Source organism: Mesoplodon bidens (assembly GCF_964165515.1).
Source record: "Mesoplodon bidens genome assembly, chromosome: 19".
Lineage (NCBI taxonomy): Eukaryota > Metazoa > Chordata > Mammalia > Artiodactyla > Ziphiidae > Mesoplodon > Mesoplodon bidens.
This window is the reverse complement of record NC_138179.1, coordinates 16952304-16975134: the sequence shown is the minus strand read 5'-3', so window position 1 is coordinate 16975134 and position 22831 is coordinate 16952304. Positions and strand designations below refer to the sequence as shown.

The following is a 22831-nucleotide window of genomic DNA, read 5'->3' as shown; positions in this document are numbered from 1 at the left end:
TCAAAAGGTCCTTCCCTGGGGTTCTGCAGGTGTGCCTGATGTGCTATTTAACCAGTCCACTGAGGGATGTCTCATTCCCTTTTCTTTCTTTCTTTCTTTTTTTTTTTTTAGATTTTTTTTTGATGTGGATCATTTTTAAAGTCTTTTATTGAATTTGTTACAATATTGCTTCTGTTTTATGTTTTGGTTTTTTGGCCATGAGTCATGTGGGATTGAACCTGCACCCCCCGCCTTGGAAGGCGAAGTCTTAACCACTGGACTGCTAGGGAAGTCCCTTATTCCCTTTTTTTTTTTTTTTTGCGGTACGCAGGCCTCTCACTGTTGTGTCCTCTCCCGTCGCGGAGCACAGGCTCCGGACGCGCAGGCCCAGCGGCCATGGCTCACGGGCCGAGCTGCTCCGCGGCATGTGGGATCTTCCCGGACTGGGGCACGAACCAGCGTCCCCTGCATCAGCAGGCGGACTCTCAACCACTGTGCCACCAGGGAAGCCCCCTTATTCCCTTTTCTGTGTCTTTAAATCTTGAACTTATATCAGAGTTTATTAATTTGCCAACAAGGAAACCAGGAAAGTGACCAAAGAACGTGCCCATCCACAGAGGGAATAGAAATGAGGTGGGACAGGGAGCTGGGAGGCCGAACACTTATATAAGCAGCTGGTTTAATTAGGTAAAGACTGTAGTTTCATGTGGTCACAAAAAACATCATATTCATGGCAGTCAGTACAGTGGATATCAGGGGCCAGGGACTCCAAGCTGTTGGGAGTGCCAACCAGGGATCAAAAATAAAAAACAATGCATAAGAAGCAAATGATAAGGAAACATCTGTCTCTGTTAATGGGAATGACAAGGTTTACTGGTCTAAAAAATTACTGAAGTATCATTTGATTGAGTTTGTGAATTCCTTAATAACATTTTTCATTTTTAGAAATGAAAATGGTTCATTTGCTTCTTTTTCAAAATTGCTCATTCTTTTTTCAAATGTCCTGTTTGTTCAGTTTGGCTTTTATTGCCTCTCTTATCTCTTTTACTTAATTTAGAAACTTATTTGGACTTTCCTGGCAGTCCAGTGGTTAGGACTCCGTGCTTCCGCTGCAGGGGGCACGGGCTCAATCCCTGGTCAGGGAGCTAAGGTCCCACATGCCGTGCAGTGAGGCCAAAAAAAAAAAAACTTATTTATATTTCTTTCACAGTTTCACTATTATCTCTAGTTCCCTGGGCACTGATTCTGCCTACTCTCCCTCATGGTGGTTCTTTTCACGTGTGGTCGGTTAGACAACAGAAGCCAAACTCACAGAATTTTGAGTGGGAAAGATTATGATCAATTGCATTATCAGTCAAGTCACTGTGTTTTTTGTATAAAGGCAACAGCTATTACCAGATAGCAAAAGACTCAGAAAATACACTGTCCACATGTCATTATTTAAGATCACATAGCCAGCTAATTATAAGTCAAAAGCAATAACTCAAGGGTCTATAGGTAAAGAGGGACTATAAACACTGATGTTTAGTTTTCCCTTCTAAGTATCCATTCTGAGGACATAATCTCAAATGTAGGCAAAGAGCTATGTACACAGATATATAAAGCAATTAGCAATGAGAAGGAAAAAAGGAAATAACTCAGATGGCTTAAATTAGCAGAATACCCATATGACAGAATGTTTACAAAGAGTTACTGATTACACTGAGAACTGCTTACGATAAAATGTTAATTTTAAAACAGAGGTTCAACAATATAAAGAAAAAAGACACAGAAAAAAGAGAGAAAGTAATTATGCCACAATGTTAACAGTGATTGTCTCTGGATGATAAGATCATGGATTTTGGGAGAGTGTATATTTCTTTATGCTTTCTATACATTGTGAATGTCAATGATCCATACTAATTTTATAATCAGAAGAGAGTAAAATGTATAAAATATTTTTTAAAAAATGAAAACTTCTAAGGGTAACAACAGTCAAGAACTTAAATATCTGGGGTAATATTAAATAAGAAAGATGAAATATCATGGTACTAACTCTGACATTATAGTCTATAATTTATACTCAACACAGTAGCCAGAGTATCCTTTAAAAACTGGGGGAGGATTCAGGTCACGCTTCTCCTCTACTTCAGACCTTCGGGGGCTCCCCATTTCACTCAGAGTAAAAGCCAAAGTCCTTCCAAGGATCTACAAGGACCAACATGATCTGACCCCCTGCCACGTCTCTGACCTCCTCTCCTGAACTTGACTTTGCTCCAGTCACACTGTTCTCCTTGCTGTTCCTCAAACCTACGAAGGACACACCTGCCTCAGGGCCTTTGCACTTGCAGTGCCCTTTACTTGGAATGCTTTCTGTCCACACAGCCATATAGTGTGCTCCACACCTCAGCTCAAATGACATTTTATCAGTGAGCCCTTTCCTGACCCCTGTATAAAATAGCAGCTACCCCTATGTTCCCATCACCCCGTCCCCTTTACCAAGTACTTTTTCACCATCTGTGACATGGCAGAACTTACTTTATTGCATTTGTGATCTCCATCTCCCATGAGAAGAGTTCTTTTGCCTGGTGCATAGAAGATGCCCAATAAATAAGCACTGAATGCCTGAACAAATAAATGCGTGAGATTGTAAGCTCCCCAAAGGGAGAGGGGCTGAAGCTGACACCACTGCATCACTGAAGTGCACAAAACAGGCAGCAATGCCAACCTGATGGTCCCAGGGACATGTAACCAACATTCGACTCACTCCAGAAAAAAATACTTATAATCACAGCCAAAGATGACAGCAGAGAAGAGTCAAATGGAAAAAGAAGATAAGCGTGTTTGGGCACAGACATATGAGAGTTTCCACCAGAAAAGGCAAGATCTTCCATCAGGACATGGTTTTTGCTGCACGACTGAACTCCACACTTTTATCACAGACTCAGAACCGGCTCTATGTGGCACTTAAAATGACATTTCAAATGCTCTTTGTTGCGATTAGATATTTTTCTACGGGAAAAAAAAGGCATTAGGAAACCAATTTCCCTGGCACTCTCCCACCCCAAAAGCAGGCAGGAAAATGCAGCGCTTGGGTATGGTATCCACAGGCACCCAGACAGACACACATCCTTTTAGGGCCCGTCCACACCTCCTAAACGTCCACAGTCTGCCTGGCCCTGCAGAGAGGGAATACAGCATCCTTGATCTTGCTCAGTTTTATCAGCCTCTAGAAATTCAAGGGCAAACTGATAGCACAGCGCACTGCCTCATATTCTTTACTCTAAGGAAAGACAAGAAAATTCATCCTAAGCTAGGTCAGACTTTTCTGGGCCTCGGAGCGCTCGGAGCTTAGGATGGGCTGCTGGTGGACGCTGCCTGTGGTAGCTCAGGACTATTAATGAGCGCGACGGTAACTCAGGGTAGGGCTGGACGGGGGCAGCTGACCTCCACCCAAGCCCTCCACTAAATTATCACATTTGCCACATTTGTCTTTCCTCTCATCCCCCTCCTTTTCCTTGACAATTCCTTCATCTCTGTCCTCCCCACGGCTCGGCCGTGTCTTGTCATCCTGCTCAGGAATCTCCTACAAGATAGTATTTTAGGGTATTTTCCTCTCTCATGGATGCCTGCATCTTAAAAGGGACCCCTTGAAGCCCAGAAGGACCCCAAGTTCAGAGGGGGGATTTCCAGCTGGGTCAGAGAGACAGGCTTCTAATATTGATGGAGTGCCTATTCTAGGTTGGACACTTTGTCTACTGTAAGGATGTTGCTGAATTTTCACAGTATCTCCATGAAATAGGTATTATCGTCTCCATTTCAGGAGGAGAAATCAGGGACCTCTGGGCAAGACAGACTAGAATGTTAGTTCACGCTCGGAGGCCCTGCCTACTAACTTCCCTGTTCCAAAGACACGGCAGTGATCCATGAAAAGATTCCAGCAAGGAAGCTCAACTGTGCTCAGAAGTAAGATATATATCTCGATGGATCAGAAGCTCCAAATATTTACTATTTTGAGGGGCTGAAGGCACAGCCTGCTGACTCAGAACCCAGAAGCAGGTGGAGGGAGCTGGAAGATTGGTTTTCCAAGGGTACAGGGACTAAAAGTCTCCCATGGGAGGTGGGGGACCAGTCCCTGAAATGGGGGCTGGTGAAAAAGCACTTTCCATCTGAGGGAGGAAGCTGAGAAAAGCAGAGGTACCACCTCCCCACCCTCCTGAGACTAAAGCTTATCTGTGAATGTGAATAGTGAGAGAAGCTGGAAGAAGCACACACGTAGCCAGGGCCTGACCAGACTGCCTATGGCTTTGACGATTGGCTCCAGGAATAATCCCGTTATCGCTGTGAACATGCAGCTCATCACTAACCCAAGACAGCTGGCCCTGCGCCGGGGGACCCAGGACCTGGGTGGAGACAACTTGAAATCACTCGGCAGGGAGAGCTGGGTGGAGGTGGTGAGCAAGGAGAGAAAGAGAGAGAGATGGACTCCCACGCAAGATGAGCAGACAAACCCCAATTCCAAAACACCCGAGGAAAGCTGTTGCTGAGAGAGACAACCAACAAAGAGTCGCAAAGATTTAGCAAGTTGGAAAGCAGTACTGAAGAATTTACCCAGAAAGTATCTCAGAAAGGTAAAGAAGAAAAATGAGAAAGCACAGTTGGGAGCTGTGGAGAATGGATGGAGAGGCTCAGAACTGTATCCCACAGGGTTTCCAGGAGAGGAGACTTGGAAGGGCAGGGCGGCAATATTCAAGGATATCATGGCTGAGGATTTTCCCTAACTAAAGACATTTTATGGATCCTCAGATGAAAGGCGGATATTAATCACCAAGCAGACAAGTAAAAAAAAAAAATCCACATCTAGAAAACCTGGGGCATCTTCCCTCTACCCGACTCCTTCTGTGCCTGAGATCCCTGGCCCGTGACCTTCCCCAGGAGCTGCCTGACAAGGTCCTCCACTGTTTTAGCCCCACTCCTGACCCTGGCACAGTGAGGAAAGCCCTGGGTTTGGGGTTGGGAGACGTAGGTTCGAGCCCCCCATCTGATACTGCCTCAGAGTCCTTGCTGAGCCTTGATTTCTTCCCTTCAAATGGGATCAGAAGTAGAATGATAGAAATTTAGAAACAGAAGGGACTTTGGGGGCGGTGTCATCACAGCAGACCACGGCTAGACCACGGCTAGACCACGGTCAGACCCACTAACTAGCTCGGTGCCCACAAGATACTAAACCTCCTGCGTCTCCATTTCCCCATCATTAAAAGGGGATGATAACCGCACTGGCCTGTGGGGGTGCACAAGGTTGAAATGAATTCATTCGTGTAAAGAACTTAGCACGGTGCCGCGCGCAGAGTGAACCTTCAACCCGGGGCAGCCATTTCTGTTATGATAATAATAGATGCCCATGAAATGCCACCTGCGACCTATACTCAGTGAGGGGGGCTCCCCACTGAAACCACGGACCCCAGGCAGAGCAGAACCAGGGCCCACTGCCCCCCCTGCACTGGGGAACGGGCAAGCAAGCTGGCTGCCCTCCCCACCCTCGTCCCGGGCTGCCCCTGGTAGGCCCTCCTTGGCCTTCTGAGAAGCCCCTCTCCGTGACCAACAATGAACTTCCCTGAATTCGTGCACGCCTTGGCCCCGCCCCGGCCCCGCCCAGGCCCCCCCCCAGACCCCGCTGCCCCGGGTACCCTACCTCTCTCTGCTCACTGCAGATCTTACACAGCCACAGGGGCCGCTTCTGGCCGGGGGAGGCCTCGATCCCGCATTTGGTGCAGACTTTCTACAAGAGAGAGGACACGGGAACGTAAACACTCAGTCCCTTCCTCCTCAGCTGAGGGGCTGGGAAAACTATAACCAAGGAGCCCTTTGGCACCTTCTGAGGGGATGGCTTTTGCTTCAGGCCCCAAGGGGAGATAACCCAAAGGATACAGATCATCTAAAACCCGTAGCTGGCTTTGGGGCACAGTAGGTGTGCCCATCCAGGGATCTCCAAGAGCATGGAATAGTGAAAGGAAGGGAAGACCAGGAACAAATAAATAAATAAATAAAAAGAAAAACAAAAAAAAAGAACATGGAGCAAAGAAAACAGTTTGTATATAACCATGCAAAAAATTCACTTGTGGGGCCTCCCTGGTGGCGCAGTGGTTGAGAGTCCGCCTGCCGATGCAGGGGATACGGGTTCGTGCCCCGGTCTGGGAGGATCCCATATGCCGCGGAGCGGCTGGGCCCGTGAGCCATGGCCTCTGGGCCTGCGCGTCCGGAGCCTGTGCTCCGCAACGGGAGAGGCCACAACAGTGAGAGGCCCGCATACCGCAAAAAGAAAAAAAAAAAAAAAAATTCACTTGTGTGCCTGACAAGGTAAGACCATGATATGGTGAGAAATACCAGTGACCGCTTGGGCACTTCCTTCATGCCAAGGCCCTTCATTTAACAATCCCAGGACCCCTATTATATAAGAATTAGGCCCATTTTACAGGCAGTAGTTTGAGAATTGCTCAAGTTCACACAGCGACTAAGTAACAGACTCAGGTCTGCCTCTAGAGCTGCTATATAACTGCCCCTGGACACGTAAGCAGCCAGAACCTAGTCTCTGCAGCGTTTCTCCTACAGAGTTGCTGAAGATCATATAACTTCTTGGTGCATATTTTGCTTCCCCGAGATGCACAGCCACAAGCCCTGGAGGGAAAAGCACCAGGAGGCACAGGGGCACTTGGCGGGGCTGAGGCCGCTTCTGGGCTAATCCAGGCAGAGTCTGGTTCAGGGACGGCGTGTCCTCCTCAGAGAACAGTCACACCAGCTAATCAATCCATCTTTCTGCCGCTGCGTGGAGGCTGCCCGGTCCCTGCGGGGCTTGGGGCTCTCTCCTCTCTCCTGTCGAGGGAAGGCTACATCTGCGGCTTGGCCTTTTCTGCAGGCTGCCAACTGAGCAAGGAGCACACCTCTCCACGGAGAGGGAAATGTCACCAACTTGGCTTTTCAGAGCATGTTGTCGCTGCCTGATTGGGCAGTGGAGCCACAGGAGGTGAGGAACCAGCTCGTGGCACAAGGGAAGCTATGATACATTCGTGGGGGGTATGCATTCGCTTCCATCAGACCCGCAGGTACAAGAAATGTCACTTTTCTTTTATTTCTCCAAATAAATCATAATCTGCTCCAAGCTCCTGTCCCTCTGGGTTGGCAGGAAAGTCCATCCCAGTCTGTTTGGGCCCGGCTCTCGCGAAGGTCCCAGGCTTGGGGTCTTTGGTGGCGCAGTACGTCTGGGAAGGGTCCCCTGGGTGCTGCTGGACTGCTCGCTGCTGTGCTGCTCTCCCTCTGAGCCCCCACGGTCCCTTGGAGGGGGAAGGGGCCTGGCCACTTCTGTGTCAGGCCTGGGTTTGGGATCTGTGCCAGGCTGGGGTGCCGCCTCTCTGGGGGCCAGCGGCCTGTCCCCCTGGAGCCCCAAGCCACCAGTCTGGAGACTCTCCCTTCCCCACTAGAGCTGTCTCTTGCTACCCCTTCCAATGCTCACCCCAACCCTTCTACCTCTAGGACAGGGGCGCCCATAAGATGGGCCTCAAGAAACACACATGGGGGGGGCTTCCCTGGTGGTGCAGTGGTTAAGAATCTGCCTGCCAATGCAAGGGACACAGATTCGAGCCTTGGCCTGGGAAGATCCCACATGCCACGGAGCAATTAAGCCCCTGCACCACTACTACTGAGCCTGTGCTCTAGAGCCCGCGAGCCACAACTACTGAGCCCATGTGCTACAACTACTGAAGCCTGTACGCCTAGAGCCTGTGCTCTGAAACAAGAGAAGCCACGATAATGAGAAGCCTGCGCACTGCAACGAAGAGTAGCCCCCGCTCACCGCAACTAGAGAAAGCCCGTGCACAGCAACGAAGATCCAACACAGCCAAAAATATAATAATAATAATAAATAAATAAATTTATTTTTTTAAAAAAAGGAAACACATGGGCCTCCCTGGTGGCGCAGTGGTTGAGAGTCCGCCTGCCGATGCAGGGGATACGGGTTCGTGCCCCGGTCTGGGAGGATCCCATATGCCGCGGAGCGGCTGGGCCCGTGAGCCATGGCCGCTGAGCCTGCGCATCCGGAGCCTGTGCCCCGCAACGGGAGAGGCCACAACAGTGAGAGGCCCGCGTACCACAAAAAAAAAAAAAAAAAAAGGAAACACGCACGGGCCCCTCCTTCCTGGGGTAAAGAGAAGAAGGAGGCGCTGAAGCCAGTTGGCTGTTTTTCCCGCTTGTTCCCATGATCCCGTATAGATGGTACACATGGGAAAATTAGTGGAGCCATCTCAGAGAGGTGAGATTTTCCTCTTGTGTTTTCTACGTGCTTGTACGGTTCAATGACAGCTCGTCCTCCAAGTGCGCAGTGTGCCTTAACCCCCTCCCAAGGTTGCTGAATCAGACAATGCTGCTGGGAATCGGGAGAGAAGACCAGTTCCTCCCATTATGGAGCACCAGGCCCTGCCACCCTGGCAACAGAGTGTGAAGGGTGTCATGATGTCCATCATACAGGTGAAGAAAATGAGCCTCAGAGATGTTGAAGACTGCCCGCAGTCCCACAGTTAGGTAGCGACAATCAGGATTTGGGAAGCTCCCCTCTTCTGGACCTTAGGAGAGCTGAGCACCCACGTGGAGCACAGCCCTGTGTTGGGAGGGTGGGGCCCGGTGAGGCACCCAACACTCAGTACCAGGCCGGCCTGCCTGCCAGGCCAAAGGGCATGTCTGGCTGCCTTGAAGGAGTGACATTTAAGCAGGGTTTGAAGGATGGGCGTGCACGTGCCCTCGATAAATAGCATCTGATTGATTGACTGATCATCTATGCTGTTGGGAGGCAGGGAAAGAAGCTAGGAGAGAGTGCTTGAAAGCTGTGTTCTGTCTTCTACCCAGAGAACACAGCACACGGAACCACCTGACCTGGGGGCAGGAGCCGTGTGGACCAGTCGCCTTCCAGAGGCAGGGTCAAAGGCTGTTGGGTCAGCTCCCAGTCCTGGTGGGGGAGGGATGGAGGGCATGTCCCAAATGTTCTCTCCTCCCCTTGTCCTGTGGGGTTCTGGAGGGAGTTGGGGGTGACATGTCAGGGCATACCCTCCCTGGCCCACGGGTAGCCCTGTTTTCAGGCTACCAGCCATCACTAGTGGACCCCCCGGTCAGTCCCGGCCATCTCTTGGTCCGTCTTTAGAAGCTCCAGCATCTCCAGCTGGGGAACCTGGGCCAGCAAAAAGATAACACGCCCCAGTTCAAATAATACATAATTGCTGTTCTATTAAATCTCGACCAAGAAGAGAATAACGAGCCTTTTCCCCTTATGGGCTTGGTCTTTGTTCCAGGTTCCAATAAAGAAAATTAAGCAGGTGGTATTTTAAAAAGCCAGTGAGAGAGAGTGTGAGCCGGCCACAACATCAACTCAGTGTAAAGGGAACGCTGCACAGTCGTGTCAAGGACAGCCGGGCCTGGGGGTGGCCACCAGCTTCCCTGCCAAGTGGGTTTCCATTGAGCGGAATTGCCCCGGGTGAGTGAGCGCTGGCTTCCCGGGCTTGGTTCTCTCATGCTTCCCGCAGCCTCAGGCTGTGTCTGAGCGTTAAACAAACCAAGTCTAGCTTCTGGGCCTGACTCAGACGTTCCATGCATTCCTTTTGCAAATGTACATCCCATCCCAGAACATGCATGGGGAAAGGGGGTGGCTCAGGGTGTAGCCCACGGGACACAGGTTTTGGGGCAGGGGAGTGCAGCGTCTGCCATTTAGATGCAACCTTGGACTTGTTACTAACCTTCTCTGAGCTTCATTTTCTTGTCCTGAAGACGGTGGTAACAGGCAGGCTCATGTCACAGTTAGGAGGGTCAAGGGAGATGACTGACGGAAGTGCTCAGCACAGTTCACGGCAAGGAGCAGGCAGCAACCACAGTCCTGCACAGCTGCCTCAGTGAAGGATGCCACACGCATCAGTCATACAAGCCAAAAACCCAGAATCATCCTTGATCCCCACTCTCCCTCCTGCCTATCCAAATAATCCATCTCCAAGAACTCTAAATCTCACTAGAACTGTCCACTCTCCTCCAGCACCCTCCCTATCCATACTGCCATCTCCGGGGCCTGCACCATGGCCCCACCCCACTTTGGCCAGCCTCCAGAAGCCAGCGTGATCTTTTCAAGATGCAAATCTAATCACGCCCTGTCTACCGTCCTTGCCAGCTTAAGAGCCTCCAGAGTCTTCCTGTTGCCCTCTGGATGAAGACCACACCCTTTCACATGATGCACGAGGCCTGCTCAGGGTAGACCTACCTCCTTGTGACCGCAGCTTGCACCCCTCTCCCCTACTCCACTGCCTCGTTCTCCATCTCAAGCCCCAGCCGTGTTGGCCTGACTTCAGTCCCTGGTCCTCCATCTGCTTTTCCTGCCACTGGACCTTGGCATGTGCTGCTCTCTCTGTCTGGAATGTATTTGACCACACGCTCTCCTTATTAGCCTATGCATCCTTTAGACCTCAGCAAAAGCAAAAGCACTGCTTCTTCAAGGAAGCCTTCCCTGCCTTCTTACCAGGTTGGAGCTTCCCTAACGGGCTCTTGTCTCTTCTCCTCCACTAAGACTTACCCTCATTTGTGTGGCTGTGTAACTACGGTCACTTCCCCTACTAGGCTGTCAACAACCAGAGGGCAGAGGCCACGTCTATCTCTGTTCACCTTCCTGTTTCTGGTATCTGGCATATTGAATTTTGGGGGAATAAACGAATACACAAATGAGAGCTACTTTTAACATTACACCTGAGAAGGCAACATGTGGCCCCTCCTGGAATGTGCCAACCTGCTGGCGGGGAGAGACGCACAGAAACAGGAAACACTCACTGGGCAGCAGGGGGCAGGGGGTGCCCCGTCCACACTAAGTGATGCTGATTGGTCAGGCAACGGGAGACCAGACAAGGAAGAGCCTCCTCTGGGGTGGGGTGTCAGGGGTGGTGGGACTGCTGCCCAGTGGGCCTCACTCTCAGTGGGCAGGGCATGAATCCAGGCTGGGCTGGCCACAGAGGAAATGACACTGAGGGTCCTTTGCTAAGGGTGGGGGCAGAGATGCGTGCCCCGCCCTCCACATGACCACTCCTGCCTGCCTCCCCAGGGGGGCATCCTGCAGGCTGCCTGTGTGTTCAGACTCTTTCCAAGGTCTGTGGGGTGCCCTCCTGAGCATCCTCATGCCCTAGGCCACTTCGGTCACCCCAAGACTCCCTGGAGCCCTGCCTCTCCGTCCAACATCATCACCTTCACCTTCCCACACTGTAGGTCAGAGTCAGAGGCACGACAAGGTCTGGGAGACCACAGAGCTCGGGCACCTCACTCCCAGGCCGGGCTTCCCATCCTCACCGTGAGCCCCTAACTCATTCCACGCGGAGCCCTCACATTCATGGCGGAGTCCCCAGGCTGCCGCTGACTAGAAGGGAGCAGGTGCGGTGCCCACGCGGGGGTGGGAACGAAACTGCTCGCACCCCTCCAGAGCACTTAGTACCCGGGAATCAGCCACGTCCTCCGTGACAGGCCCTGAAGCCTTCGCTGCATCATCCATCACACAGAAAGCGGTGTTCCCGACACTCAGCCAACCAAAGAGATGAAATTGTGCTTAAATATTCCATACAAGGAGGCCAGAAAAACGTACGCTGTGCTGCAGAAATGAATAATGGAGATGGTTAATTTGAAAATATTTGGTGCTTCAATTCAACAAACGTTTACTCAATACTGGATGGAAGGTGCTGTTCTAGGAATGATGAAGATGAACAAGGCACGGCCCTTTGTCCTCAATGAGGGTTCCATCGAGCGGAGGACTTGATGAACGAGGAAAACTCATCTGGAAAAGGACTCGCCCAAGAGCTTCAAGACTGAAACTGGAAAAGGACTTGCCCAAGAGCTTCAAGACTGAAACTGGAAAAGGACTTGCCCAAGAACTTCAAGACTGAAACTGGAAAAGGACTTGCCCAAGAGTTTCAAGTTTCACCACTGAAGTTTGTCAGTGAGATGGTCTCTCCTTAGGAACCAGGCAGCAATGATGCTCATGGAGCGGTTGCCCCCGATCCTCACCCCAGGAAAGCAGGGTAAAGAAACGGCTGTGTCCAGACAATCACAGCACAGGCACGAACAATGTGAAGAAATCAGCCCACGACTGTGCATTCCACGCCACCCAGTGTGTTCCCCAGGCTAGAACTCAAATCTTCAGCAAGGAAAAAAATCCGATTGTGTTTTGGAGAAAGGTACTTGGCAATAAAAATGCCGACGTAAACAGACAGAATGAAAACAATCACGACGGAACTGTGTATTTACTGACATGGAGCAATGTTCACAATAAATTAAGTTAAAAAAGCATGTTATAAACAGTAAGCCTAGTGTGATTCTCTACCATATAAATATGTATATGTGCCTATATCCATTTAGAAGTAGATATATGCACAGAAAAATATCTGGAAGGAGAGCGGCCAAAACATAAATTGAATTGTGCTAAGTCGAAATCTATTTTAAATGGGTAAGCAGAATTCCTATTTAAAGGAAGGCTATGCTAAATGTTTTGGGAAATCACTTGCCCCGACTTCTTTTTTGTTTGTTTGTTTTGCGGTACGCGGGCCTTTCACTGTTGTGGCCTCTCCCGCTGTGGAGCACAGGCTGCGGACGCACAGGCTCAGCGGCCATGGCTCATGGGCCCAGCCGCTCCGCGGCATGTGGGATCTTCCCGGACCGGGGCACGAACCCGTGTCCCCTGTGTCGGCAGGCGGACTCTCAACCACTGCGCCACCAGGGAAGCCCCCGACTTCATTTTTTGACCCTATGTGGATTTTTGTGGGTCAGGATGGATTAAAGAAGCTGAAGGCATAGGCACAAACGGGAGGGAGACTGGACTTGCTGGTTGAGTGTGGCTCAAATGTAGATAGTCAGCCTTGCCTCCACCCCCCTCCACCTCTGCAGGTGGTGTCCACAGGTCACTGACCCCTCTGATCACAGGATCAGTCCTGCTCAACCCCAAGACATCAGCCAGGCTTGGAGGTGTATCACCAGCCCTGGAGGGCCAGGAGGGCAGGGGCTAGACATGGCCTCCTTGCTATAGATAGACTCAGTATCTGGAACCCAGGTTCTGCTGCCAAATGACTTTCAGTACGTTAGATACTGATGTACATATTAAAAATATTTATATACTTTAGATATTGATGTACATATTATAAATATTTATATACTTTCTTGAGCCCTGGTGCTACACCAGGCATCAAGGTAGGTGCTTTATGTAGAATCTCACTTAATTTTCATAACCACCCTAAGAAGTGGGTATTACGGTCCCTATTTTATCAGCTCAGGATCTGAGGCTTGAGGCTAAGTAACCTGACCACAAGGAGCTGGGACGTGAACCTTGTGCTGTTTGAGCTCCAGGTTTCTGCTCAGAGAAGAGACGCATCCAAGCCTTCCTTCTCTACCGGCGGCTCAAGTGAAGGCAGGGCTGGCTCCCTGGGCCCCGGCTCCCCTTCCAGAACACCAGACTCGGTCAAGCCTTAAGTGGGAGAGGGCACAGCCAGGGCCCTCCTCTGTTCATTAGGACACAGTCTGGGGGCCAGCAGGGCTGAGGAGGGCATGCTGACCTGAGCCCTGACCACTGCAAATACTGAGTCACCCAAAGACGCACGGCCTTAAGAATGCCAGCCACCTGCTGCTTGGCCTGAGACAGAAGCCAGGAGGCGCCCGGAGAAGAATTTCAGAAGGAAGACAAGTCTCTCTGTGCTTCCAACACTGGTGCCTTGCCGGGGAAACGCCAGCGTTCCTGTGTCCCGGCTGCGGGTGGCAGGTGTACTACCCCACGCAGGGCCACTCTTCACCTCGGTCTCTGGAAGGCTGCACCGCCTCCTTTGAGTGAGCCCTCCCCAGCTCCCCACCAGATGAGTCGCTGATGCTATTTGGGGACCACCTGCAGACCCCAGTCCTGGGCAGCCCCCAGCCACCTCTCCCAGCTGAAAGGCAGCACTGCAGATTTCAGGACTAGCTTCCAGAGCACTGCCTTCTATCTCCTGCCACTCGCTACCGTCAGCCCTGCATCCTGAGCAGAGAGGAGGGTTAAAAAGGCAATGGAAGGAGCTTGAGATGAACATTCATAAGCGCATAGTAAAAAGGCATGCCTAGGGCTTCCCTGGTGGTGCAGTGGTTGAGAGTCTGCCTGCCGATGCAGGGGACACGGGTTCGTGCCCTGGTCCGGGAAGATCCCACATGCCGCAGAGCGGCTGGGCCCGTGAGCCATGGCCGCTGAGCCTGCGCGTCCGGAGCCTGTGCTCTGCAATGGGAGAGGCCACAACAGTGAGAGGCCTGTGTATCGCAAACAACAACAACAACAAACAAACAAACAAACAAACCGGAGACTCCATGCTCGGTTTTGGCCTCTTTCCCAGGCAAACGTAGGAAGCAAAGATTTGAGCTGTCTCGATGGGGGGCACGCACGGTGGGTGACAGGAGGGCCAGTGGATGCACCATGGCTGCAGATGAGAGTCTGGGCAAAGGAGCGGAGACGGGTTATTCAGTATGAAGCTGAGAGGGAGGTTTTAAAGACCAGCGAATCTAATAACGTACGATCAAAAGGGGACCGCGTGAGACACAGCCCTGGGTCTCGAGGAATCCATTCATTCCTTCAGCAAGCGTCTGTGCGGGGCACGGTGGGTACTCAGCCCCTTGGGGTGAAGAGACATACAAACACTGGGCTGCGCAGACGGAGCACTGACTCCTGGTGAGACTGAAGCGCGACAAGGCAGAAACACTTGGTGGAAGGGAATTATGCACAAATCATGGAAGGGATGAGGGCTGAGGGGATGGCCGGGGGAGCCGATGCGTCTCAGGGGAGGGCCAATGTCGACCCCTGAGGCTGGGGTGTGCCCCTCTGAGGGGGTGCCAGACCCTCCAGGGCCGAGGACAGGGCGCTTGTAGCGGGAAAAGCACATTCAACAGTATGCTCACTTTTTTCAAACATAAAATATTATTCTGAAATTTCAAACAGCATTAAAAAGGTGGAAGGTTTCTACATTTATCTAAAGGGAGTCTGGGTTTTGAGAGGCTAAACGAAACTGCTCTGCAGTCCCGATGGGACGAAGGACAGCTGGGGACTCCACACTTCTCCGTCTCAACCTCTAAGGGGACCTTGGGTCTCACGGGGCCTTGAGTGGGGACAGGCGATAGCACTGACTCTCCCCAGGGGCGAATGAGGGTAGAAATCAATGGGCGTCACACATAGAAAGAAAACTTATGGTTACGGAAGGGGAAGGGGGTGGGAAGGGATAAATTAGGAGTTAGAGGTTAACAGACATACATTACTATGTATAAAACAGGTAAACAACAAGGACCTACTGTATAGCACAGAGAACTCTACTTAATATCTTGTAATAACCTATAACAGAAAAGAATCTGAAAAAGAGTATATCTATATATGTTATATGCATATATAATATGTGTATATATAACTGAATCACTTTGCTGTACACCTGAAACTAACACAAGGTTGTAAATCAACTATACTCTAAAATAAAATTAAAATAAAAAAAAAACCAAGGACCTACTGTATAGCACAGGGAACTATATCTGATGTCTTATAATAACCTAAATGGAAAAGAATCCGAAAAAGAATATATCTCTATATATATAGCTGAATCACTTTGCTGTACACCTGAAACACTGTAAATAGACTATACTTCAATTAAAAAAAAGAAAGTAGGGCTTCCCTGGTGGCACAGTGGTTGGGAGTCCGCCTGCCGATGCAGGGGACATGGGTTCGTGCCCCGGTCCGGGAGGATCCCACATGCCGCGGAGCGGCTGGGCCCGTGAGCCATGGCCGCTGAGCCTGCACGTCCAGAGCCTGTGCTCCGCAATGGGAGAGGCCACAACGGTGAGAGGCCCGCGTACCACAAAAAAAAAAAAAAAGAAAGAAAGTAATCAGTGAATGGTCCTATAAGGGGTTCTCGGGCACAACCCTCCTAAAGTCTCCCAGGCCTGGAGTGCACCCTAGGGCCCCCTGTCCCTGGGCCAACCTGCCGAGGGGGAAGACTCTGGGGTAGATGGAGTCCAGTGCACGCGAGGGCTCCCTGACCCGTGCTGAGCTTTCCTGAAGCTCTGAACATGGCCGGCTCCTCCCGGCTTGGGTCCTGCCGGTCCTTCGGGGACTACTCCTGGAACTAGCTCCTTCCAGCCCTAAAGGAAGAGACCCCTCGCTCCTGGAACTGACGGGGCCTGGGCCATGGTTGAGCTCATCAAGTCCTCTGGCCTCTCAGTCGCGGGTCCACGTGGCTCCATCCAGATCCCTGGCCCAGCGGTCTCCAGGGACCACCCCATCACACGGCGGCCTGCAGCTCTCCCACCTCACTCTGGCCGGGAGGGAGTCAGGGCAGAGGAGGGCCCAGGTGGTGGAGGAAGCGGGCTCGCATCCTCTTGCCCCCTGCCAGGTGGTTACTTAGAGTTACAACTCATAATAATGAAAACAGTCACCGTTTACTGAGCACTTACTCCATGCCTGGCACCCAGCTCAGCGCTCCACACACGTCATCACATTTAATCTCGTTTATGTTCACAACGGCCCTGTGAGGGGGTTTTTATGATCCGAATGCCTTGGATGAGGAAGGCAGCCTCGTCCTCAGAGATCTTGGGTGGCTTGGCTAAGTTCGTGTCACCAGGAGGTGGCAGAGCCAGGATGGGGACCCAGGCTCATCATCATAAAAAGCAAGAGCTTATGTAACACGTACTGAGGTGCTGGGCACGGCAGGAGTGCTTCACACAGATTACTCAGATGACGGCCCTGGGCACACAGCCCAGGTAACTTGTCCGGGGCCACCCAAGGAGAGTAAGTGGAGGGCCGGACTGGGGTCCCACTCCCCATCTTGCCTCTCACTCATGCCCGCTATGACCCCCACCCTAGTGGAGAAGGATGCTGATGGGGCCAGGAAACGGATGTCCTGAGAGAGAGGAAGTGGATGGGTTCTCCAGTGGACAGTGGTGGTCCGAAGACACATGGCCGAGACAGACACTGGCCATCCTGGGAACATGAACTCAGGGAATTAAAGGCCCCAGATACAGCCAGCTCCAGCCTCCCCCAGCCAGGCCATGGTTGCATAACCAACCTCTGTGGGCTGGGGCCTCCCACAGATAATCTCTCACCCAGAGGCGTGCCTGCCACCTGGTAGCCACCTGGTAGCCACCTGGCCCAGGCTCTGTTACAAGAGCACAGCCAAGGGAGAAGCTGGATCATTTTGGTTTTCTGTCCTCACAACCAGCATCCTAAAAACACCCTGCCCCTATCTGCAGCCTCCCAGCTAAGGCTACAAGTGATCCTGGCTCCTCTGGGGCTGCCGCAAAGCCATAACTTGGAGGGAGGGCCAGGCAAGGAGCCCCTGGCCAGGTGTGCTGAGCAGATCCTAGCTCCGAAATTCTATGGCTCTAGGGTGTGCGACCAGCCTGTGGGACGGATCCCCAAAGATACTGAAGTCACAGCCCTGCTTTTGGAACGCTTGAAATCTCCATGGGAAGGCCAGGTGGGGGTCTCCGGTGGACCTTCACCATTCCTCCCCCTAGGATTCAGTGGGCAGCAACTTTAGCTGCAGGTTGGGCCAATGACGTCAAGAGCATTCAGCAAACACTTCCTAAGGCCCTGCTGCTACCAGGCCCTGAACTAGGTGGAGAACACAGCGAGGCTCACGGGCTGAGGGCACAGAAACAAGAAGATGGATGCACACATATGTGAGAGCCTCCCTCCTCGGCCCCTGCCTAACTCTCCAGCCTCACCAAGCCCACCATGCCAGCCCCAAACGCCTCACTGCCTGTTCCCAACACTCTAGGTACTTCCCTGCCTCTACGCTTTCACCCAGGCTTTGCCTCCTGACTAGCAAACTCCTATGCATCCTTCAGGAACAACTCAAATGTCTCCTCCTCTGTGACTCCTTCCTTGATTTCCCCCCAGGGGAGGCACTAGTTACTCCCTCCTGTGCGCTCCCAATATGGGTCAACATCTCTAGAGGAGTGTTAACTGCATCATATTGAAATTGTCTATCCTGTGACTATGCTCCCTCTAGAAAAAGGACATTGTGGTTCTTGTTTAAATCCCCAAGTTTAGCAGGCATCTGGCATGTAGTTGGCTAGGAAGGAAGGGAGGGGCTGACTGACAAGCATCATGGACTGTGGGGTTGGGATTCTGCAGACATCTGGGGGCCGATGATGGTTTTTAAGGAGGGGAGGGGCACGATCAGATCTGAGTTTCAGAAAAAGCACCTTTGCTGAAAATACAGATTCAGTCACTCCCGGTCAATTTGTCCTCTGTATTCTTAGCAGAGGCTCTTTTTCCAGAACATTCCCAGATGCCTATGGAATTCCAATCCTAGCTGGGTATGGAAGGTGAGGAAAAGGAAGGACTCTGGTTCATTCTAGAGGCTGCCAGCTGGCCAACAGGATGGACGGTGGTCATGTTAACAGAGTGGGGACGAGCGGCCGGCAAAATATTCGGCTTTGGACACATGGATACTTGCAGTGCGAGTGGACTCCTTGGAAGAGTTGTCTCGCCATAGGTGACACCCAGGTCCAGAGCTTGGGAGGAAGGCAGGGGACAGAGACGAGGGAGGGCCAGCACACGGCGTTGCCTGAAGCTTGGGAACGCAAGGCAAGTGAGAGGCCGTGTAGATGGGTGAACTTTCGATATTGGTCTGAGCGCATCTACTGTCAGTTTCACCACCCTTAGAACAGGTGCTTCAGGAGGGGCCGAGGCTTGGCCTGACCCTGAGGTCACTCTGGAACCTGGACTGGTGCTTGGCACACTGTAGGTGCTCAATAAATGTTTGTTTAGGCTGAAGGAGATATGAGCATTTGGTCTCTGATGGAGCTGATGGAGCTGGTGGAGGGGGAGGGCATAAGAAGGGGGAGGGGCCTCAGTGGGGGAGGGGCCTCCGTGGTGTGGGGCCAGGACCTGGGTGAGCAGAGGGGCCCCAGCGCAGAGCCAGAGGAGCAGGGCTGGATGCAGACAGTCGGCCAGACAACAAATTCAAGCTGCTGGGACGAAGAGATCAGGGTGGGGAGTGGGGAGGGCTTGGGGAGACTAGAGAAGGCCAATCCGGGGTCCACAGGAAGCCAAGTTAGCGCAGATCCCCCCACCAGCCCAGTGTGGACATTCAGCTCCTCGGCAGCCTCACCTGTCCCAGGGTCAGCACCGTCTTCTCTGACTTTCCGGGGTTATCCTAACTCTCAAAAGGTCAGTTTATGTGAAAATACCCTCTCCCTTCTCTGTGCCCACTCCAGTGCCTGGATGCAGTAAACGCCCTCGAAGCCAGTAAGTACCTGTCACCGGAACTGATTTTTTTTTTTTTTTTTTGAAAAATACAGCGGACTTGACAAACACCCTAGGGCTTCTTAACATTCCAGGAGCAACAGCACTAATGATCAGCTAAGGACCCTGGTGATGTGCAGGAACAGAGCTCCAGGGAGCGCGGTGACAGGTCTAGGCCAGGTAGAGTCAGGTCTGACCCTCAGGCCTCGGAACTCCCAGCCCGGTATGCAGTTTATGCCACTACGGTCAGCAGCTTGTGCTCAGGCCATGAATGGACTGAGGGCCCTGGATACCAAGCGGCGGCGGTTAGACTCTATTCTGGGCAGTAGAACAGAGTGGCAGTCGACTGCCACTGAGATTTCAGCCGGAGGGAACAAGCCACACTTGAGCAAGACGAAGAAGCAGAGAAGCAGAGAATGAGCTGGAAAGCAGATGATACTCCACTGCAGGCAGTCGGGAGCCGGGTGGGGAGGCCCCGCAGTGGCAGCCAGGTGCTCGGGCCTCACTCCCTGGGGGCCCCAGACGACACTCCTGTCTGCGCCTGGAAACGCAGCAAGGCAGATGTGGTTCTTGGGCAGAGGGGTCTCTGGAAGGCTTGGCAGATCATAACCCCTCTCAGCCTCAGTTTCTGCATCTGTAACCTCGGAGAGTCATCCCTCCTATGGAAGGCAGGATGACAAGGGTGAGGAAAGGATTTGGAAGGAGAGAGCTCAAAAGCCCCCTCTGGGGGCTTCCCTGGTGGCGCAGTGGTTGAGAGTCCGCCTGCCGATGCAGGGACACGGGTTCGTGCCCCGGTCCGGGAAGATCCCACATGCCGCGGAGCAGCTGGGCCCGTGAGCCATGGCCGCTGAGCCTGCGCGCCGGAGCCTGTGCTCCGCAACGGGAGAGGCCCGCGTACCGCAAAAAAAAAAAAAAAAGTCCCCTCTGAGAAAGGCCCGTCTCTTTCCCGGTTTGGAGGCCCAGGCTAAAGGGTGCCCTGGCAAGGAGCCGGTTCCCGCGCTCCCCCCCCGCTCCCTCTATCCACAAGAGCGGCATCCTGGTTTCCCGGCGGGGAAACAGAAGGACAGGCCAAATCCACCTCCAGTTAAGGTCAGTGAACAGCAAACAGCTGTGCAGGAAGCGACGCAGCAGGAAAAACAGGGGCAATTTGAGAGCGATGAAGAATCGCAGGGCCTGCGAACGGTGGCAGCTTGCGGGGCGCAGCTGGCGAGGTGAGGGCCACGTGGGTGGCGCTGGCCACAGCTTGGACTGGAAATGTCATTATCTGTTATTTACCGCAACAGAGGACAAGAGGCTGCACAAAATTACTGTTCCTGGTAACAGCCGCTAAACAGATTTGCCAACACGGCTTCCTGCTGCCGGCGGGCTTGCTACACTGACCAGATCCCGGGAGAAGAGCCACTGAGGGGTGTAGCGAGGGGCCCAAGGGGGTGCCGGACGGATGGATGTCTCAGTGGGGAAGCCCGGCTGGTGTCCCCAAACCCAACCCAAGCCCAAGCTTACAGACAGTCTGCCCACTCAGTGAGGGGCTGGCCTCACACTGACTGGTCCATGACTCAACAACCACAAACACCCCACGTGTGTTCAGCTGCTGCTCAGCCACCTTAGGGGTGTGACAAACTCTGGGGGGTAGGGTCCTGCCTCAGGGGTGCTCAGGGTGCTACACCCCACTATGGATGGTGAGCCCTAGTGTTGGGGCTACCATCCCTTCCCCAGTGTTGCAGGCACTTAGCCAATGGCCTTTGCACTCCATGGACAAGCTGGCACCAGAAAACACCTTCCTTTGGGGGTCTCCTGCGTGCCTTCAGCTCTCTTTACTTCCCAAAGGGCATGTGGGTAAAATTCTGAACCAAGAGGTAGGAGGAACTCCAAGGCCCTGGCTGTGCCACCAGGAGCAAGTTATCCCTCTGGGCCTCAGTTTCTCCATCTGGAAAATGGGTATAATCACCGCCTTTTGCCTACTGACCTCCAGGGGGCTCTGAGGAACTTATGGCATCACAGGAACATCAGGGGCAGAGGGGGCTTTAAGAAGCACATGCCGACCCCCACCCTGGCTTCCTCCTGCTGAGAGGACACAGACTCAATCACAGCCTGAGCCAAAGCCAATTGGGAAGCAAACCTGCCGTGGCTTTAAAATAACAACAAACCGAGCTGTGTTCTGGAGATGCAGAGAAATGAGCTTTAGCTCACAGCTGCGGCTGCTGCTGCTCCCTGATCTGTGCAGGCCCCTGGGGAGCAGGTTCTGGGGTGGTGATCCTGCAAGGACTGGGCTGACCTGAGCTTCATGGGAGGAAACTGCTGGACAGCCCAGGAGACCCTCTCCTCCAACCCCTCCAACTGCTTCCTTTCACAGGGAGCACGAGAGGCCCAGAGCGGGAAGGGATTTTAACCCGAGGTCACAGGGGGAGCCCAGGGCAGAGCTCTCCTGCACTCCTGACGCCCGGTCCACACAGTGCAGGTGCAGGGGTGGCAGTCAGTATGAGTTTCGGCAACACTGGCCCCGCCCCTATCCCACCCCACCAGCTACGTCCACCCTCTGACATACACAGGGACCCGCGCCCTCAATGGGACTTCAGACACGGGTAGGACGTGTGTATCGGGGGAGAGTGCTGAGCAAAGGAAGGCAGCAGAAACCAAAGTGCAGACAGAGAGAGATGCAGCCCTGGGAGAGATGCAGACGAGGGGAGAGGCCAGGCCTAACAGGGAGCAGGATGGAGGGAGTCTGGTGCAAGAGAAGGTGGGCCCAGGCCCAGTGTCCCCACTCCAGTCCTGCCCCTGAAGGGTGTGTGAGCAGCCTGGAAAAGAAGGAGTTACAGGGAAGGGAAGGGTGGCTGATAACTAAGCAGGGGCCTGGCCCGGAGTGAGCTCTCCATCACTGGCAGCTTTTGTTATTTCTGACTCTTAACTGTCTTTGAAGTCCCCATCCTGGGTGTTCTTGCCTGAATTCAGGCCTTCGGTATTGCTAATTGGATAATTCAGCATCCGACAGGCTCTCTCCAACCCACTACACGTTCCCTCCTCCAAATCCACCTCTGGACTTAAACTCCCCAGAGACCCGCCTGACAGCCATCACCTGCTTAGCACCCTTTGATGGCTCTGCCGCCAGATCCTCGCTTCACTCTCTCCCTCCCTCAGCCTGCCTCTCACCATCACCCCCTCCTTCTCCCTCCCTCCCCGACATCCACCAGCTCTGCCAAACGCCCACCAGTCCCTGCACTTCCTCCTGAAATGCACCACCCCTGCCCCCTGGGTATCCACCCTTCCAGGCTCAGCTCAAAGTGAGCTCCACGCTGCAGCCTCCCGTACCTCTCGGGGGCCAGCCACCCCTGCCCCTCCACTCTGGGATCACTCCATGCCATCTGCATCTAAGCACTTGTCACACCGAGCTGCATTATCTGTCACCAGGTGAGTTCCTGGAGGGCAGGGCTTGGCTGGAAGGTGAGCTAAGTGGGCAGGGTCTCCAGATGGCCAATGACCATGGCGCTGGTCTCTCTCCAGGACACTCTGGGCCTTGCCACCGGGAGCCCAGCCTGGCTCTCAGCAGCTCCTCCGCTGCCTTTGTCCTGATGACCCTGAGTT

General features: G+C 52.8%; 1 protein-coding gene across 5 annotated transcripts in view; it reads right to left on the bottom strand.

Annotated features, from left to right (window-relative positions):
- RPH3AL (rabphilin 3A like (without C2 domains)) overlaps nt 1–22831 on the bottom strand; it is a 158134-nt gene that overhangs the window by 46699 nt on the left and 88604 nt on the right. For 4 of the 5 annotated variants that reach the window (XM_081220050.1, XM_081220047.1, XM_081220048.1 and 1 more), the window contains exon 5: nt 5651–5737. The exons of the other annotated variant lie outside the window; for it this stretch is intronic. In XM_081220050.1, coding sequence (XP_081076176.1) covers nt 5651–5737 — 87 coding nt within the window. The remainder of the gene's footprint in view (nt 1–5650; nt 5738–22831) is intronic. 5 annotated transcript variants of the gene reach the window in all.